This window comes from Saccopteryx bilineata, chromosome X (genome assembly GCF_036850765.1).
Source record: "Saccopteryx bilineata isolate mSacBil1 chromosome X, mSacBil1_pri_phased_curated, whole genome shotgun sequence".
NCBI lineage: Eukaryota > Metazoa > Chordata > Mammalia > Chiroptera > Emballonuridae > Saccopteryx > Saccopteryx bilineata.
In genome coordinates, this window is record NC_089502.1 from 38,596,687 (window position 1) to 38,618,485 (window position 21,799).

General features: G+C 37.6%; 1 protein-coding gene across 1 annotated transcript in view; it reads right to left on the minus strand.

Moving 5' to 3' along the window:
* Nucleotides 1-736: 736 nt before the first annotated feature.
* ALG13 (ALG13 UDP-N-acetylglucosaminyltransferase subunit) overlaps nt 737-21,799 on the minus strand; it is a 75,483-nt gene continuing 54,420 nt past the window's right edge. Inside the window, 5 exon segments of the mRNA XM_066250448.1 lie at nt 737-1,112; nt 4,678-4,852; nt 6,542-6,582; nt 9,116-9,310; nt 19,122-19,287. Coding sequence (XP_066106545.1) covers nt 847-1,112; nt 4,678-4,852; nt 6,542-6,582; nt 9,116-9,310; nt 19,122-19,287 — 843 coding nt within the window. The 3' untranslated portion in view covers nt 737-846.

The window sequence follows — 21,799 nt, forward strand, 5'->3', positions numbered from 1 at the left end:
TGGTACTATACATGCAATGGCTTGAGGCCAAATAACATTTCAACTGGCCCAGCCAGTTCATGCTATAAATTCATATACATTTATAACCAAAATACCAGGGAAAACAATAAAACAGTCAAATATCTAGTACTTTTCGTTGCTATGAAAAAGCAAAAATGAAGAAAATCCCAGCCATTTTAGCAATTTTAAATGCTAATTTTTATTTACTGCTAACTGTGCAAAGAACACCAATCCAATACTGTGCAGTAAAACAGTTACATAAATCCAATATTAAACAAGGAATAGTGTGTGGAATAAATCAAAAGCAGAGCATCATGTGCCTTCAAAACTGATTAATATCACAGAATGAAACTCAGTTCAGACAATTCTTAAGAAACTCGAAGAGCTCTCATTTAATATTGTTAGTTACCCAGAAACAAATGCTCCTGGTTTTACTTTCTAGAGAAAAGTGTAAGTTAATCAAATTTTATAGGTGAATATGATGTGTAACATGTAAACCAAGGAAGTAGTTCGTATGACTTATTCCTTTTGTCAATTGGCACCATCAGCTAATATAACACTGACAAGCTGGCTGACAGGAAGAGAGCTGAATACAGCCAAGTATGTTCAACATTGGGCTAGGTGTACATTCATTTCACTTTCTTTATTCAAAACCTAAAGTAATATTTCTTATTTTAAAGTACTATTTTTAAATCAAAAGATAAAATAACCGTAAAGACAAATATAATAACCATAATATCCACTCTAACCACCTAAATCACTTAAACACTAACATAAAACCGTTTTTAAAAAAAATCAAAACAGCAAGACAAATGGCAGTGCAAGAATACATCATACTGCTGAATCTTACATATTCTGAGGTACATAATGTGGAACTGGGGGAGGTGAAGCAATATAGCCAACTGGCCCAGGATTCAGAGCACCATGAATCTGAGGAGAACCAGCATATGCTGCACCAATGGCATGCCAGGGGGCAACAAAGGCATAGTCCGGCATAATGGGAAGGCAGGAGTCAAAACTCGGCAAAGGTGGCTGCCCACAGGGATCTGGCATCACTGAATAATAGACTGTTCCATGAGGGATCGACGCAGCGTCAGCATTTGGAAAAGTACCTGAAACAGAGAATGCACGTAGTATACTTTATATACAAAGATTTACTAAACACCAATATAAATGGATGTTCTTATTAGCAATAATGAAATTTAGTAATAACAATAAGATCACAGCAATTGGAACAGGAACACTTTAGATATAAAATGTGACTAAAATAGCATTAAAAATTAACATTTCTTAATTTTAAAAAATATTAAAACTTACACACACACACACGCACACACACACATGTGTAATGTGCCAAATGTGTTCCACCTAGTGACAGCTATCTTTATGAGATGATTTTTGGCACCAACAGACGGAATACATTAAAGAAACATTTGCCAGGCCTGACCTGTGGTGGCACAGTGGATAAAGCCAGCGACCTGGAAAGCTGAGGTTGCCTGTTCGAAACCCCAGGTTTCCCTGGTCAAGGCATATATGGGAGTTGCTGCTTCCTGCTCCTCCCCCCCCTTCTTTCTCTCTTTACCTCTATCTCTCTCTATCTTCTCTAAAATGAGTAAAAATAATTAAAATAAAAAAAGAAACACTTGCCAGAGTCCTTCTAGTCAATTAAGTTCTAGCAAGACTTGGTCACAATTAAGTTATCCAGTAGTTGTCCAGTATAACACATACCATCCAAATAATAATTTTGTTTTACTTTAGCAATTAACAACTCAGGTGTCTATACAGTCTAGTCTACGCATGAAGGTATATTTCTGAAGTGAATTTTAACGTTTAAGTGTCATGTCTTCAATGTCATTAAGATCACAGCATCATTATAATTTAACAGCAGTTTTGCTACCATGAGTCAGTTTCAGTGGAAATAGTAGCTGTTGTGATCTTGCTATAGTGACTATATAAATCAGGGGTCCCCAAACTGCGGCCCCCACCGCACTTCTGGAAGGGGCACCTCTTTCATTGGTGGTCAGTGAGAGGAGCATAGTTCCCATTGAAATACTGGTCAGTTTGTTGATTTAAATTTACTTGTTCTTTATTTTAAATATTGTATTTGTTCCTGTTTTGTTTTTTTACTTTAAAATAAGATATGTGCAGTGTTCATAGGGATTTGGTCATAGATTTTTTTTTTATACTCCGGCCCTTCAACGGTCTGAGGGACAGTGAACTGGCCCCTTGTGTAAAAAGTTTGGGGACCCCTGATATAAATATTGTATTACACAAAAAGAAGTCCTTCATTATTTGGGATAACTTAGCTTAGCTCATTCTGTGAAATTAAGAATGCCACTGTCTCATGGTTTACTACAAATAAAAAACAGCTCTATAAAAGGTATCTGGGCCTGACCAGGTGGTGGCGTAGTAGGAGGAGCGTCAGACGGGGATGCAGAGGACCCAGGTTCGAAACTCCAAGGTTTCTGGCTTGAGCACAGGATCGCTGCATTGAGCAAGGGGTCACTCTGTGTGCTATAGCCCCTGAGTCAAGGCACATATTAGAAAGCAATCAATGAACAACTAAGGTGCTGCAACAAAGAATTGATGCTTCTCATCTCTCCCCCTTTCTGACTGTCCCTCTCTCTGTCACAAAAAAAGGGTATTTGGTACAAAAATGCAATGAAGATTTATACTTTATTATTATTATTTTACCATGGGCCACATCATACCACCATACTTGGAGTAAGATTCTATAGTGCTACTACTCCAAAACCACTAATATGCTTTAAAAAAGGAAGGACAGAGAAAAAAGAAATTCACATTCCTCACATGCACCAGGCACAGTATACTTATACATCAGGTCTCACTTAGTTCTTATAACAACCCTGGCAAGTCAGGCATTTCCCATTTTACAGGAAAACAGGCTTAGGGAGGCTACATAACTTAGTTAAGATCACAACCATCAAGCAGCAGTGCTGGAATGAGAAACCAATTTGGTTAGCTTGGTCTATACCCATTCTTCTTACTTCCTGACGATTCTTTCCAAGAAGGGTAGTCCAAAGATCCTATTCTAAAGCCTACAAAACACCTCCATCTGTATTATATCATTAACTGACAAATAAAGCAAACATCCTTATTGTCTCAAATGTTTTGGTCTTGAGATCCCTTTACAACTCTTAAAGACTGAGCATCCCAAATAGCTTTCGTTTATGTGGTTTATATCTATCAATATTTACCATATTAGGAATTCAACTGTGAAAGTAAAAAATACTAATTCATGTAAAAATAAGCCCTTTATGTTAACACGAAATCTTAGAAAATTGAGTTTATTTTTCCAAACAAAAGAAAATTGTGACGTAAGTGGCATTGTTTTACACTTGTGCAAATTTCTAATGTGTGGCTTAATAGAAAACAGCAAGATTCTCATACCTGCTTCTGTAGTTAACCTATTATGATTTTGTTTTGGTTGAAATATATAAAGAAAATCTGGCCTCATGCAGATATGTACTTAAAAAAGAGGTAAGTGTTTTAATAAGTAGCCTTTTCAGATAATTGTAGATCTCTTCTGTTGCTACACTATAACTAAGGAAGTTGTAGTTTCTTAAACATAAGTAGCAATGTGAATTTTCCATCCTTTGCACAGGTAACATTACAGATTAGCAACTGGAAAAATACTATTCATTGGTTTATACAGTTTGAGACCATAGGGCAGTTGTTTTGTCTATGACTTTCCAAATGCTGACACATTTCATTACACAATGTGAAAAGCCACATTCATGAATAGCACCATCTAAGTACTTAGAAGCTGTCAAGCTCCTTATGGCAGATCCATGTTTTCCAAACTTTTAACTTTTATTTGAAAGCTGAAATTTTTATCGTTTGTTCTCCTTGAAGTGGCAGGCTTATGTTGTTCATTTGAGAAAATGTCTGCCAGATTGCCCTTGAATAACCATTGTTTTGTCTATCATTTTTTTTATTTTTTTAAATTTATTGATTGATTTTAGTGAGAGAGAAATGTGAACATCAATCTGTTCCTATATGAGACCTGACCAGGGATTGAACTGGCAACCTCTGTGTAACCCACCTAGCTATCCAGCAAGGACTTGTCTATCATTCTTTCAAGCAAAACTAGTGTTCTATGAAAAAAGTCAGTGACTTCATCTTAGAACGCAACCTCACAAATCCCTTTAAGTTAAACATCACACTTCAGTATGCCAAGTGCCTGATGAGCACTTCCCAGTTTTGTCACACAAAACATTAAGTACAATTCAAAGATAAATAAGTAGTGAAAACAAGAACATCTTTTATGAAACAAAAAGTAAAACTGGCAACTGCATAATGAGTGTGTGGCAGAAAAGAAGCCATCAATTACTAACACAGTACGGTGCTCTGCTTTGATTTGTGTTTAGGTGCCAGCAGTTTTATCCACCTCTGATTTCTGTACCCTCAATGCAAATGTAACAATGTGAAAGGGACAAAAGAACCCTGTGTAATATGATGAATACTTCTGACCTAATGGATCCCTTCAGAGGGCCTGAGCAACCGCACAGACCATCCTGTGAGAAACACTGGTCTAGTATTTGGACCTAATACAATATCTGAAGGCCATTACTGAATTACACAGTATAAAATCCAATTGTCTTTCTTCTTTTTTTCCAACCATCCTTCTGGAAGGCAATCTCATTACATACTCACCATTTGCTGGTGCTTCTACCTGTGCGCCATCTTGTCTCCCCACCTCATTGTACAGCTGAGGAACAGTCTGGTCTACCAGAGTAGGTATCCCAGGACAGACTGGGTAATTCTCTACATGGAGCTGCTGCATCTGTGGCACACAGACCATGGAGTGCCAGTAGTTGTGGTGATAGAACTTGGGTAAGAAAGGGAAAAAACAAACACGTTAAGAAAATGAACACTTACTTCAAGTGGTACAGTTCCTCTCTTAAAAGAAAAAAAAAGTTGGGCCATGGTTTTCAAGTAGGGTAGCAATGATTTGTTTAACCTAAAAGATAGGACACTTAGAAAATCTATTCTCTATTACAACTTTAAGATCTTTTACAGCATCTGTACTTCACATTAGGACATAAGAGATTCTTTTAGGAAAGCACCTGAAGGAAATAAGATATACACAGTGACACCTATACAGAGATGTCTTTTATAGTATTATTTTTAAAATCAAAATACATTGAACAACCTAAATATTCAACAATAGGGAACTGGATAAATGAATGATGATATATATCCATGATGGGACACAATACAGGCAATAAAAAAATCATGCTGTCAAATATTTAAAGAAAAAATACTAAAAAAGGTTTTTTTCCCCCCAAGTGAGAGAAGGGGAGATAAGAGAGACTCCTGCATGCGCCCCAACCAGTATCCACTGGCAAACCTTGCCTGGGGCCGATGCTCTGCCTATCTGGGGCCATGCTCGCAACCTATTTTCAGTGCCTGAGGCTCCACAGAGCCATCCTCAGTGCCCGGGGCTAATGCGCTCCAACCAAACTGAGCCATGGCTGCGGAAGGGGAAGAGAGAGAAAAAGAGAGAGGGAAGGGGGAGGGGCAAGGATAGAGAAACAGATGGTCGCTACTCCTGTGTGCCCTGACTGGGAATCGAACCCAGAGCATCCACAGGCTAGACTGACACTCTACCAATGAGCCAACTGGTCAGGGCCTCTTGAAACTGTTTTCATGAAATATAATCCAAAGAACAAAAACCTATTCCACTATTCTTAATTTACAAATGTGTGGCAGTTGGGGAAGATAATTTTCTGGAAATTATATGTCCAAGGTTTTAAGAAATTAGTGCCTGGGAATATGAACTGCTTTGAGCATTATCCAGGAAACTACCTGGTTTACTATCACATATATTAAGATGCATCATTACTTTTCAGGAAAGATACCATTTTATTGTATCAAAAGAAAAATGTATTTTGGGGGGAAAAAGATCCCTTTAAAATAAAACAAAAGAGCTCTTACCTGAAATCAGAGACACCTTTCAGTGGCATTAAGGTTTTGGCCAGTACCCACCTTTTACAACTCAGGGCATTAAGGTTTTGGCCAGTACCCACCTTTTACAACTCAGGGGAGAAGTGAAAATCAAGTGTTTGGCAAATTATCTATTAACACATGAGTGCTTAAAAATAATACAGTTTTTTATTGTCTTAATTTGTCATATTACTTTTCACATGAAATGCAGAAATAGCCAAAATGTTTTAAGTAAGCAGGATAAATAACCCAATTATTATTCTGAGACAGAAAAATATAATGAAGTGTTGGTACATGATGTTAAATATGGAAGCCAATATGTGCTGAAGCTGTGCTGCTTAAAGTCACCACTCACCAAAATTTAACAACTATTTTATAAGAAAAACTAAAGCACTGGGTGGTTAAAGTAGAAATGTGACCTATGTCATCTTCAGAGATACTTTATAAAGACAAAAAATAAAAATTTAGGCCCCTCACAATATTCTTGACTCTTAATGTTCAAGAGTCTGATTATCAACAGCATATGTTTTTAATATAAAGTTTATCAAAACAATTTTAACAGGATTCTTACCTGCAATCCCAGATTGAAATAGTACTGCAAAACTTTTGTATCTAAAATTAAAAATTTTAATTTTAGTGAGACTATATAAACAATTAGAACTACTACTTAAAAGCCCCTCTTTGAGAATTAAGGTAGATATTAATGTAGCCTTCCCACATCAACACCATGCTCAGTTCTACTTTACAGTTAATGACCATTTACCACAGAAAATGACTGTTTACCTACCACTACAGGTTAAGATCATGTTCTGATCCAAGTTTGAATCACCAAATGTGTATTTTATTTCTATTCTTAATAATAGCAAATGTTACAGGAATCCCTCTCTGATAATATTTAAGAAAAATTTGATAAAGGCATTTTCTTACTCGTCTCAGGAGTAAAAATTTATTTTAATACAAATCTAGCCTGACCAGGCAGTGGCACAATGGATAGAGCATCAGACTGGGTCACAGAAGACCCAGGTTCGAAACCCCAAGGTTGCCAGCTTGAGCGTGAGCTCATCTGGTTTGAGCAAGGCTCACCAGCTTGAGCCCAAGGTTGCTATTTTGACCAAGGGATCACTTGCTCTTCTATAGACCCCTGGTCAAGGCACATATAAGAAAGCAGTCAATGAACAACTATGGTGCTGCAACAAGGAATTATTGCTTCTCATCTCTCTCCCTTCCTGTCTGTCTGTCCCTATCTGTCTCTCTCTCTCTCTGTCACACAAAAAAATACAAATCTACTACATAAGCAATCATATTTTTTCCTCAGTTAATGTAGCTACTATATAGTTCACACTAAATGCTATACTAATGCTGATAACCAATGCCTACTGAGGTAGTTAGTGCTTATGAAACAATTCACTTTGTTTTTAGTTAACACAACTAACCACAACTAGAATGACAAAAAGAGGAGGTAGTAAGCAAGGTAACCAGAAATAAATTCTAAGATGATAAAATTTCTCCAGATAGAGAACTTAATTAAAATATTTCACAGCCTGATCAGGTGGTGGCACAGTGGATAGAACATCGGACTGGGACACAAGAGGACCCAGGTTCGAAACCCCGAGGTTTGAGCGCAGGCTCACCAGCTTGAGTGCGAGGTCGCTGGTTTGAGCAGGGGATCATAGACAGGACTCAGTGGTCGCTGGCTTGAGCCCAAAGGGTCCCTCGCTCTGCTGTAGCCCCCCAGTCAAGGCACATATGAGAAAGCAATCGAACTACGAAGGTGCTGCAACGAAGAACTGATGCTTCTCATCTCTCTCCCTTCTTGTCTGTCCCTGTCGGTCCCTCTCTCTGTCTCTCTCACACAAAAAAATAAATTTCGCAAATGAACATAAACTAGATGTATGGGGAAAGAGCACGACTGAACTATCGGAAAACTCCTTTTTTAAGGTGGAGACTTCTGATACTTGTATTTATTACATATTTACTGTCACATACACATATATTAACTGCCACTTTTAATAGCATGGGAATCCACTCCTTGGCATTTACATACATGCACACAAAACTTGTATACGAATATCCATAGCAGTATTATTTACAATAGCATAAAGTGGAAACAGCCCAAATGTCCATTAACCAATAGATAATAATGTATTGTGTCCATATAATGGAATATTTTTAGCCATAAAAAGAAATGAAGCACCAATACATGATACATTATTAACAAAATAGGAAATCAAGAAGAATCAATATTTTGCATGGGCTGGAGAGAAGAAAGACGGGAGCTAAAGATGAGGACTTTCATCATAGTCTGATTGGGTTTTAAGTGAAAGGAAGAAATCCAAGTGAAAATGTCTACCAAGTAGCTAAAGACAAGTCCGTGCAAGCTCACAGGCCAGGCTGAGACAGATTTAGGGATCATCTACATAAAGGTGATATGGAAGTTTTAAGGTAGAGAAAAAGGACAGAACGAAGTTGAAGATGATTTTGGTGGCTACCTTAGGGGCTGGAAGAAAAAACAAAATAGAATAGAGAAACAGCTAGAAAAATCAAGAGAATGTTATAACAAATAAAATATAAATAACCTACAAAAACCTTTCAACTATAATCATCTTATGAGAAACACTGAGAAACTGAGGAGTAACAAAGAACATCCAATGGAAGGCTACTCCTTAGTTTAAATATGGAAACAAGAACACACGGCTGAAATCCAAGACAAATCAGACCCCTAATTTCTCAAAAAAAAGAAAAAAGTCTTCCCAGTCTTCAAAATTCAGTCGGAATCCTAAATTTTAAATGTCAAACATTGTACTAATTTCATATATTTTTGGTAGGAATTTAAGTTAAAAAAAACGTTGTGCTGACTCTTTTCAAGAAAAATAGTTGAGAGCAAACTATTGAGTTGAGAACCTTCTTCAAGGCAAACATGTAGCTACCAAAAAGCAGCAGCATAAGTGAACTCAACCATGCACTTCTTGATTATACAGAAGATATTGTCAGCTTTCAGTTGCTCCTTTCCTTGGTGCTGTCAAGTCAATTTCCATTTGTTCTCCCACCCTATTCCTATTGCTTAACCAGAGATATGCTCTAAAATTAAAAAAAGAAAAAATCCCAAACCTAATTAACCCTCACACAAATCTCAAAATCCACTTACCCTGAGGCAGATCACTGCCACTTGGATCACAGGAATAAGGTGGAGGTGGTGGTGGTGGTAAGTTTGAAGCCTCTCCCACCTCATGTGGAAGAGAAGAAGGCAGAGGAGGCGGCGGAGGTATAGGCGGTGGCGGCAGAGAGGCAGCAACAGCAGGCACAGGAGCAGCGAGGTATGAATAGGATGGTGAAGCTATCACTAAAAAACAAACCATAAAGTCACAATACATAACTGTGAGCAGTTCATCTTCTACTTCTTTTGTGTCTCTCCAACAGGGTCAAATGACTCAAATTATTATGGTCTAACTTAAAAACAAAAACTTGGAAGGGGAACTGCTCCAGATTCTCTTAGACATGCCTCTTGAAAACTAGAGTTTATTACAGGTTATTTTGAGTTAAGGTTAATTACCTGGAACTAGAAGGAAAAACTGGAAGCTTCAGAGCTTTGACTATCAAGACTGTGAATATTATTAGCTAAGAGGTACATAAATAAAATACCACAAAAGCAAAAGTTTTACTTAGCTTAATATAAAGTTAAAGATGCTTTCTGCCATCTGAAATTCTCAGTCAAATCACAAAATGCAGAAGCTAATAAGAGAGACTTATTTGCAGACTATAGATTTAGGTAATCTTTGAAGGTTTCTACTTCATAACATCCGAAAACTCTAAATCATGACAGTTCCATTTCTAAGGATGTACAGAATCTAAAACAGACAGACTGGATAAAATGTTAGCTCTTTAACTTTCTATACCTGTTACTGTAGTTTAAAAACAATACTCACTTAAGAGCTTCACATTTTTTGACATAAGAAATTCAAATATAATTATGTTTAAGTACTAATACATTCCTCAATGATACAAAATAAAACAATGTGGTAAATAAGTATCTCCATATAAACAGTATGCCAGATAAATCTGTTGCTTTTTTTCACCAAAAAAAAAGATAGAACCCTTCAAGGTTAATTGAAATTTTAGCTGACTTAGATATTCAAGCACTTCCCTCTATGCATCTCTTTAACAACAAAATACATAGAAACTTAAGCACTTTGCTTTTTTTTTCTTTTTCCATTTTATTATAATTTTTTTATGGATGCATGTGTATTTCTTTCTTTACCTGTTTTTCTGCTTCTCAAGATTTTGTGACAAACCTTGTTGGAAAAGCTTCTACCATCAGCCCACAAAAACACCACTGCTTTAACTAAGAGGTTGATTTTGCAGCACAGTGGTACTTGGAATAGGCTTTGTTTAACTTCTATGCAGGAGCATCCTGCTTCCATGTACTTACTTTCCTGTATTTACTCTTCACCACATTTAATAACTCTTCCTCATGTGTTGTTTGGGGTTACTTAGATGTCCTAATTTCACTGAAAATCAGGTTCAGGTTTCTGTTTCGTGCTTTCCTTATTGCTTTTAGGTAATGTTCAGGAGATGAAATCCTTTTAAAATTGGATATTTCTTGTCTGACCAGATCGTGGTACAGTGGATAGAGCGTCAGACAGGGACACGGAGGACCCAGGTGTGAAACCCCGAAGTCGCCAGTTTGAGCTCAGGCTCACCAGCTTGAGCCCAAGGTCGCTGGCTCAAGCAAGGGGTCACTCGCTCTGCTGTAACCCCCTAGTCAAGGCACAAAGGAGAAAGCAATCAATGAACAACTAAGGAGTCACAATGAAGAATTGATGCTTCTCATCTCTCTCCCTTCCTGTCTGTCCCTATCTGCCCCTCTCTGTCTCTGTTACACACACACACAAAGCAGTATTTCTTCTATTTTAATTTTATTAAAGATTTTATTTATTGAATTTAGAGAGGATAGAGAGAGAGAGAAAGGCAGGAGAAGGACCAGGAAGCATTAACTCATAGTAGTTAATTGTATGTGCCTTGACTTGGCCAGCCCAGGGTTTCGACCAGTGACCTAAGCATTCCAGGTCAATGCTTTGTCCACTGCGCTACCACAGGTCAAACTAGTTTTTCATAAGAAATTTATAAAGCATATTATTTTAAAAAATCATAGTTTATTTTGGAAGTATTATTGTAGTTCTATTTTTTTAAAGATTTTTTAAATTCATTTTAGAAAGGAGAGGAAGGGAGCAGGAAGCATCAACTCCCATATGTGTCTTGACCAGGCAAGTCTGGGGTCTGGAACCAGCGACCTCAGCATTTCCAGGTCAATGTTTTATCCACTGAGCCACCACAGGTCAGGCATAATATACATAGTTTTAATCATTAAAAATCTTGAGATGAGGAACCTTAAAAATTAATTGACATTTCAAAGGATTTTGGTGACACACTTGTACAATATTACATTAGTAAACATAATTAAGATAAATAGTCCCGAGAGCTAATTTTGTCATATCATTTACTCCAATATGTAGTATTAAATTGACATATTTATTATCCTATAAGAAAGTGAACTTATGGAAAAAAGGGCTGTCTTAACTCTAAACACAACTTAAAGATAGATAATAGAATTAAGAGTACTAATGAGAGAATGTATGAAATTTTAGACATCAATTTGCACTCTAGAAAGCAATTAAGAACTTTTATAACAAAAATCTTTACATTCTAGAAAAACAATTGAGAATTTAATTAAAATCTTTATTAAGTGTAAGTTTGTTTGCCATTCCTTGCCTGATTTTCTTTTCTAAACTATCAAAAGCCTAATATGGATTTGTATACAAAATTTTCCAATCGATTCCCTCTATAGAATTTTAAAACTTGAAAACTTCCAAACTTAACCAACTTATAAATAACATATTTCTTCACACTACCTTATGTTTTGACCTTTCTGAAGTATTTGCTGTGTGTAATACTGATTTATTTTTTGAGAGCTTGAAGCAACCAAGTTAGTGTTACTTCCAAGAAGAAAAACTGTTCTGCTGTGAAAGCTGTTCTTAATTACTGACATTACTAATAGCAGGGTAGAATTACAAAAGGTTACCTACAAATAGCCAACGTTCTTACACTGTAAGCATTGTTACATTAGCCAAGACAAATGCAATTTTATTATAGCTTATATAGTATTTTTATTTTGGAAATGAATCTAATATTAAACACTATGTACTTTTTGCACTGCCAAGACTTTTTTATTATAAGGATAGTTTTTTTTTTTTTTTTTTTTAATGACAGAGAAAGAGACAGAGGGACAGACAGGAAGGGAAAGAGATGAGAAGTGTCAAATCTTTGTTGCGGCACCTTAGTTGTTCATTTATTGCTTTCTCCTATGTGCCTTGACTGGGGGGCTACAGCAAAGCCTTGCTCAAGCTACGAACCCTGGGTTCAAGCCAGTAACCGTGGGTTCCAAGCCAGTGACCTTCAGGCTCATGTCTATGATCCCATGCTCAAGCCACCCTGCACTCAAATTGGAAGAGCCCGCGCTCAAGCGGGCGACCTCAGGGTATCAAACCTGGGTCCTCCGCATCCCAGTCTGACATTCTATCTACTGTACCACCGCCTGGTCAGGCTCTTCTGTCTTTTAATAATAGAATATTGCCAAAATAAGGGGGCCTGTGACTTAAATAGGTAGAAATAAATAAGCTTCTTTTGCTTTCTTTCAAAACAGAACTTAGAATTTCTCCTCATAATAGATGGTTTTGATTCAGTTTTGTCCACTGTGAACGGTTTTTTTTTTTTTTTTATGGAAAAAAAAGATGGCTTTCTATTTGGTTGCATATATGTTATGCTAAAATAAATATGTAAATTAATATCGAATCATGATTAGAATGCTTTCTCTAGCATTTTTAGTTTTCAACTACCATATTTCTTTGTGTGAAATTTTAAAAAAAAGTGGTGAGATGTTAACAAGGTTTATAAATTTTTGAGTTGTCATACAGGCTGGTTTCTAAAAAATATAAAACAATGGCCTGACCAGGCAGTGGCACAGTGGAAAGAGCAGTGGTCGGCAAACTGCGGCTCTTTGGCCCCTTGAGTGTGGCTCTTCCACAAAATACCACATGTGGGTGCTACCTCAATAAGGAATGTACCTACCTGTATAGTTTAAGTTTAAAAAATTTGGCTCTCAAAAAAATTTTTAATTGTTGTACTGTTGATATTTGGCTCTGTTGACTAATGAGTTTGCCGACCACTGCTAAAGCATTGGACTGTGACGCAGAGAACCCATGTTTGAATCCTCAAGGTCACTGGCTTAAGCTTGGGATCATAGATGTGACCCCATGGTCGCTGGCTTGAGCAAGGGGTCGCGCACTCTGCTGTAGCCCCCCCCCCCCATCAAGGCACATATGAGAAAGCAATCAATGAACAAAGGTACTGCCACAAAGAACTGATACTTCTCATCTCTCTTCTTTCCTGTCTGTTCCTCGCTCTACCTCTATCTCTTTCTCTCTCACAAGAAAACAAAACAATGAAGTATTTATTTTACCTAAGAAAGAGAGAGAGAAAAAGGAAATTCCGGTACTAAATTTTATCATTGTATTACCTACACTATAATTTTACAAAGTTTAGTCTCATTGTTCATAAAGGTTTAAATTCAGTCTTTAGAACACTTAGTTTAGTATAGCAACAGTATACACAAGGTGTTTGTTATTCTGATAATTTAGCTAGAGAAATTTAAGGCCAAGTATTAGAAATAACAGTTTGTTTTCATTCACTGACATAAATATTAATGATACAATTATCTATACCCTTTATATAGTTACAGGGTAATAGCAATAGGAGATCTGTGTCTTAGAGCAGTGGTCCCCAACTTTTTTGGGCCACAGACCGGTTTAATGTCAGAAAATATTTTCACCGACCGGCCTTTAGGGTGGGACGGATAAATGTATCACGTGACCGAGACAAGTGTCAAGAGTGAGTCTTAGACGGATGTAACAGAGGGAATCTGGTCATTTTAAAAAATAAAACATCGTTCAGACTTAAATATAAATAAAACGGAAATAATGTAAGTTATTTATTCTTTCTCTGCAGACTGGTACCAAATGGCCCATGGACTGGTACCAGTCCACAGCCCGGGGGTTGGGGACCACTGTCTTAGAATGATTTAAAGATTGATAAACAATTCTTCAGAGGTGACGAAATTGTTTTTTCTTGACTATGGTGGTTATACAACTCTATGTATTGTCAAAACACAGAACTGGGTACCAAAAAACAAATTTTACTATATATAAATCAAACAGTACATTTTATTATTTTATTTTATTTTTTTACAGAGACAGAGAGAGGGACAGATAGGGACAGACAGTTGTTCAGTGATTGCTTTCTCATTTATGCCTTGACCGGGGGCTACAGCAGAGCGAGTGACCCCTTGCTCAAGCCAGCGACCTTAGGCTCAAGCCAAAGACCTTGGGCTTCAAGCCAGTGATCTTTGGACTAAAGCCAGCGACCATGGGGTTATGTTTATGATCCCATGCTCAAGCCAGCGACCCTGCGCTCAAGCTGGTGAGCCCGTGCTCAAGCCGATGAGCCCATGCTTAAGTCAGCGACCTCAGGTTTTCAAACCTGGGTCCTCCTTGTACCAGTCCGATGCTCTACAGAACATAAATACATACCAAGGACCTGGATTCTTTAGAGATCAAAAGGCATGGCCGAGGCTAAGGTACAGTGAGGTGCAAAACTAAAGGAGCCATCAAATTAAGGCCAAAATAAATTTAATTATTAAAAAAGCTAATGGAGTAAGATCAGTTAGCTAAAGATAGTAGAATGCAATTATAATCACTAGGTAAAAACCAACTACTATACATAGAGGTAGTTAAATAAGTTCTCACATGCCTGGCAGAAAAAAAAATTTGGAAGTTACTTTGTGTGAATTTACCTTTCTTTTAAATATGTATTACAATAAGCCTTAAAATAAAAAAAGCTTTTATAATTTCTAGTTGCTGTAGAGATCTATAGCATCTCATTCACAGGCTTAATAGGGCTCTAGAGCTTAACAGGCATACTACTACAAGGCTCCAGAACTATGGAAGCAAATTTTTCTAAAATATTAATGAAAATCAACATAATGTACTTAAAAGGCTTATTTCCCTCTGCCTATTTATCTGCAGTCTTCTTCCACACATTTCAGAACAGAACATGAATACATAGCAAGGATGTGGATTCTTTAGAGATCAAAAGGCATGGCCGAGGCTAAGGTACACTGAGGTGCAAAACTAAAGGAGCCATCAAATTAAGGCCAAAAAATTCAGAATGAATAAAATATCAAAATTCTAAAAAGAAAGTATACAAACCTGCACTTATATGACCAAAACCTCCAGAGTGAATGCCCTTCTCAACTCCCCCTAAGTCTGGCCCACAGAACCTGTCTTTAGAGCAAGTAAGTCACTAGTCCCAGCCTTGGCAAAACCCTTGGGAAGTTACCAAAACCCAGTGATAACAGCACTTGATGCCTAAGAGGAGACTCATGTTAAAAGCAATCATGGCATCTAGTTACCTGGCAGACAGGAAGTGATTTAGGAGGATGGAATGGGATTGCAAGACAGTCACGTGAACAACAACAGAAAACATGAAGTTGTTTCATCTAGAGCAGTGGTCGGCAAACTCATTAGTCAACAGAGCCAAATATCAACAGTAGCGATGATAAGGAGCAAGTACAAAGCAGACATGGCCTGGCAGAATTATAGTTGAAGTTCGTAAGTGACTCAAAGAACAGAAAGTGAAAATATGCAGGCAGTACAGTATACATTTCTAGAAATACCCTATATAAAACACAAATTTGGTATTTACAGGGTTAAGTGTTCAATGACTACAGAAATGAGGATTACAATGCTTGATTCACCTGTCACTTAATTTTTGTTTACAGCTCAGACGTCTGCTGGAAGGAAAGTCAACTCTTTCCCCTACAATTAGTCTCAATGTAGTGAAACCAGTGTCTACATTAACATTTACAATAAAAAATGTCTATGGTCATTAACATATATTGCATGGTTTTGTTTCAGGTTGTCCTAATAAGCACTTAACTTTTAAACTATAAGTGAAACAGATAAAGAAAATAAATCAAATGAATGATTTTAAGGTAGACATTATCCAGGTCAATAAATAAAACTTAACCAGCCAACTTCCCTGTTCCCTATCCTAATTACAAACCCTGTTCCTCTCACCATAATTAACCATTATCCTGACTTTCATAGTAATCACATCCTGTGCTTTTATATTTAAGAGTTCTGTCATCCAAATGTGCATCCTAAACAGTTTTTTAAAAGTTGATGTCTTTAATCTCTTTTAATCTATTGGTCCTTTCTTGATCCCTATCAATTTCTTTCAGATTTTCCTTGAAAAATATGGGCACTCTGACCTGTTGAGTTTCTCAAGTATGGATTTTGTTGAATACACACTCAAGGTGGATTCCAACACGTTCTGTTTAGTGAGCACATTTCTGACATGCTTCTAATGTCTATAAGGATGTTATTTTTTTAATTAAAACATCTAATTCCTTTATTAAGTGAGAGGAGGGGAGGCAGAGGCAGACTCCCACAAGCTCCCCAAATTGGATTCACCTGGCAAGCCCCTACTGGGCCATTGCTTCATTGCTCTGCAACTGAGCTATTCTTAGCACTTGAGGTGGAGGTCACAGAGCCATCCTTAATGCCTGGTGCCTACTCACTCCAATAGAGCCATGGCTGCAGGAGAGGAAGAGAGAGAAAGAGAGAAGCGAGAAGGGAGGGGTGAAGAAAAAGAGACAGCGCTTCTCCTGTGTGCCCTGACTGGGAATCGAACTAGGACATCCACATGCCAGGCCGACACTTTACCACTGAGCCAACTGGCCAGGGCCCTTAAAACATGTTTGTATAGCCTGACCAGGCAGTGGTGCAGTGGATACAGCATTGGACTGGGATGCGGAGGACCCAGGTATGAGATCCCGAGGTTGCCAGCTTGAGTGCAGGCATATCTGGTTTGAGCAAAGCTCACCAGCTTGGACCCAAGGTCGCTGGCTCGAGCAAGAGGTTACTCGGTCTGCTGTATCCCCACGGTCAAGGCACATATGAGAATGCAATCAATGAACAACTAAGGTGTCACAACGAAAAACTAATGATGCTTCTCATCGCTCTCCATTCCTGTCTGTCTCTATCTATCCCTCTCTCTGATTCTCTGTTAAGAAAAAATCTTTGTATAGAATTTGATCTTAGTGCTTTTCATCTGTTCATTTTTATATAAAATTATTTTTCATGAACTTTAGAATGAGGTGGAGTACAGGAAGCTTTTCTAATGTTATAGGGCTCTCTCTCTCTCTTTTTTATAAGAAAGAAAGGAGGGACAGGAAGAGGGAAAGAGGGATGGAGGGATGGAGGAATGGAAGGAGAGCAAAAAAAAAGGGTGGGATGGAAAGAGGGAGGGAGGAAGGAAGAGACAGAGTCAGAGACAGAGTCAGACACATAGATTTGCCGTTCCACTTATTTATGCATTCATTGCTTGATTCTTGTATGTGTCCTAACTGGGGACCAAACCCACAGCCTTGGCATATCCGGACAATACTTCAATCCAGTTAATGGGCCAGGGCCCCCAGGTCTCTCTTTGCTATTTTTCTTATGTAATGTTAAAAATATATATATAACTGGCCTGACCTGGCGGTAGCGCAGTGGATAGAGTGTTGAACTGGGATGCTGAGGACCCAGGTTCGAGACCCCAAGGTCGCCAGTTTGACTGTGGGCTCATCTGGTTTGAGCAAAGCTCACCAACTTGGACCCAAGGTTGCTGGCATAAGCAAGGGGTTACTCGGTCTGCTGAAGGCCCACGGTCAAGGCACATGTGAGAAAGCAATCAATGAACTAAGGTGTCACAACGAAAAACTGATGATTGATGCTTCTTATCTCTCTTTGTTCCTGCCTGTCTGTCCCTATCTGTTCCTCTCTGTGACACTCTCTCTGTCCCTGTAGGAAATAAATAAATATATATATATATATATATATATATATATATATATATAATCTATTATTGCTTTCTAGAAGTCTATGGCTCTGTTCCCCTCCTCAGCTGTAGTCTGGACCAGCTCTTTTCCCTATCCTGATCATTTATGATTCCACTCTCAGCAGTTTCTTCCCAGTAAAGAATATTATCCTAAAAGGGAGAACAAGCGGGTCAGTTTTGAAAGTTCTTAAGAGCCAGGTCCTTCAGTCCCATTCTATGCACCCAAAGCACTCACCTAGTATTGGATAGGCCAAATTGCTTCCCAGTCTTAGTTGCTTCTTCAAACTTGGCCGCCTCAATTTTCAGCAAATTCTTATTAGTTCTTTTGGGGATTTACTGTTCTCAGGTCCATTAGACAACATCACCATCACCAATGCTTGTCTTCTTGCTCCCACATAAACTCTGGTAGCATGCAGGTCTTGTGACTAGTGGTTTGTCCTACCTGATTATATTTTGCAGTTCATGGGGTACTCTGTCCTCTAGTTTTCTTGGGTTGTCCATGGCTTTTGGTTTTGCTATTTCCATGTATTTGGGGACTCAGATTTAAAAGCTATGTTATTGTTGCCCCCATCTTCCCAGAGTTTTGCCGAGAATTTTATATTATTTTATCTCATTGGAATTCTACAACTACTTCATAAATTGTTACTATTAGTACCCATTAGTTCACAGATAAGAAAGGTTCAATAACCTGTTCAAAATTACATAGTTAAGTTGTAAAACCAAGATTGTAAAATAGATTTCTTAAATTCTAGCAACTATAGCCTTTGTAACATTCATGGGAAAATGATTCATTATGTAGAAATGTATTATATAGCAAACTTGTAAGATGTTAATTCTGTGAAGTGTAAAAACACCTCTACCTTCTAGTAAAACTTAACTCGATGTTTGAGAAATTAATACAAGTCTCTTAAATTTTCAGTGGGGTAAGAAAATCATTAACAACAAAATCAATAACAAAGTCATATTTGCAAAAAGAACAGGCCTCCAGGACCTCTCAAATCCCACAGATTCCTCAACTATAGAATATATTCTATTAAGTAGGTTAAACAAATGCAATTCTGGAAATTAAAGTAGTCTTATCTAATCACTAGAATGGTTTTATGTGCATGTTCATGAGTAGGAAAAGAGGCTTCCAAAAAAAGTGACCACTAGTAACCTACCTGGCCTGCCATTTGTGGGTGAAGATACAAATAGAGGCTGGACTGCATTTTGTGAGGAAACTGAAGAGGCACTACTAGCTTGATTAACTGCTGCACAGTTAGGTAAGACTGGAGCTGGAACGTTATTGGCACAGGAAGCTGCAACTGCTGCAGAATTTACCATCACCTGTAAGTGTGGAAGAAAGTTTACAATTCTAAGTTTGGTTTCTCAAATAATATTAGACTCTTATCTGATCCTAAATTTCAAGAAATAGTATTTTGATGAATAAAACACAGAGAAGCCAATCTTTATGTAAATCCTGTATAGGCAGGTTATTTCTTTTAGAAGTCCCCAAATTACTTTAATTGTTTTATATTTTTTTCTCAGAAAGTAATACATCATTATGATTCAAAAATCAAGTCTAAAACTGTGTAACAAAGATGTTTTCCTCCAATCTCTATCCTCCATTTGCCTTACCAGGTAAACTTTGTGTTTCCGACATCTTATGCAGAGATTTATACACACTTTTTTTTAAACAGAAAAAGGTGCTTTGATTTTTTAAAACTTCATGAGACTACAAACTGTTTCTGATTAGGCCACAGCACCCAAAACACACAGAGAGACATTCAATAAATGGTAACAGACTTTGCATGAATACTCTCCTCACTGCAGTCTCCACTTCCTTACCATCCACTTAAATGTGGCTGCTACCCCTATGATCCTCAGAAACTGTATTCAAAGTCAACAATGGTCCCCATGGCAAAAGCCCTAGTAGACTTGTCAGTCCTATGTTGTTTGACCTCCAGGAAACAACTGACACTTAACTGCCCCTTAAAACAGTCTCTTCCTGGGGTTTCCATAACACACTCTCCTGCTTTTCCCTCACTCCTTGGCTGTTCCTTCTCTACCCATTTGCTAAGATTTGGTGATCCACAGGCTCTATTTTAGATGCTTATCTCATTATCTTCCTTTCTCTTGGATGAACTATTCACTGTTATAGTTTCAGTTACCTTTTTGACGCCAACTCTCCAGTCTACAGGAGAGCTTTACATTTAACTTTCAGTAAATGAAACTGACTGGTAATTTATATTAACTCACTCACTACAGAAGAGGTTCAGAGTAGACTGACTACGAGTACTCTAATGCCAGCATACAGAACAGTGTCTGGAACACAGTAGATGATCAATCAATTTGTTGAATGAATTAACCAATCACTGTGAAGGCACTACGAGGTATAATACTTAAGACAGGAATATAAGTAGTTTGTTTGAAGTATGATGGGTGAAAAGAAAATCATTTTCCCTCTTTCAGACCATTATATCTGACTGCTCAATGACACTATGAAGATTACCTCCTGGGAGTAGCTGTATAAAGTAACTGTGTCCTGAGGAGACATAGAACATGGTCCTCTGTGCTGAAGAGACTTTATTGAATACAGAAATATAGTTAAGAGGAAATCAAGAAACCAAACAACACACATCAATAAAGACCTGACTGTTTCAAAATCTCCTCCAATTAATAAAGGTGATCTGCACCAATAATATTTAAATTTAGAAGGGACAGCCTGACCTGTGGTGGTTCAGTGGGTAAAAGTGTCAACCTGGAATGCTGAGGTCCCCGGTTCAAAACCCTGGGTTTGCCTGATCAATGCACATAAGAGAAGCAACTACTATGAGTTGATGCTTTCCGCTCCTCCCCACCCCTTTCTCTCTCTGTACTCTAAATTCAATAAATAAAATTGAATAAAAAAAACCTTAGCTGGCAAATTTGGAAGTGACTACTACAATAATGCTCCAAAAGGTATCATTCATTCTAGTGCCTGATTTAGGTGACTATTCTATTTCCTACCTATATACAACTCTGGTACCAATGCAGATACTAAAATATAATAAAGAATTGCTATTTTACGCTTTTTTGGTGGCCTCTTGCCTTAAAAGCTTCAAAATCAGTAGGCTCAACAATAGTTTTGCTGAAAGAAAGCATTCCATCTAGAGATCTAGCTTGGGACAAAGGTAGATAATTGGTTGTTCAGCTTCACTCTATCTAAGCAGGATATGGTATAATTCAAACACCACTCCCTCTGGCTCAAATCCTTGCCTTTGTGAAAGCAAAATGATTTTAAAAGGTTCAGAGTTATGCATAACAGACTGTCATGAAAGCAAAAACAACCAACCAAATAACTAGCAGCAAAAATTGGTAATAATAAGAATACAGAGGGAATCAGGGGAAGTAATCATAAAGAACCACACTTTGACAATTTAACATGGACTTAAGAGCCCATGTTTCTAAAACTTGTGTCTATTTAAACTGTGGTCAATTAAATATGAGCAAAAATATTAAGAGCCAGTGTTCAATTTTCCTATCTTTAGCCCTGCACCAAGGTGGTTGTGAAAGCTCACGTCTTATTGGCCCGAGTCCCTGAGTAAATCTGATGGACAAAGGCCTAACATATTAATTAGCAAGAACAACTGTCCTACATTAAGCTGTTGAAATTTGGGGTGGAGGGGTGTTACTTTGGCCTAAACTAGTTTGATTAAATCTGTAATTGGTAACTAGAAGTAGAGAACTGATGTAAGAGAAACCTAATTTGGGGTGGAAATAATGAACTTGCAGTTCTCAATGGAAAAGGCAATTACTTCAACCCAAAGCTGCAGAAGATAAAATTGTAAATGCTTTGAAAAAAGAACATTAAAACTCA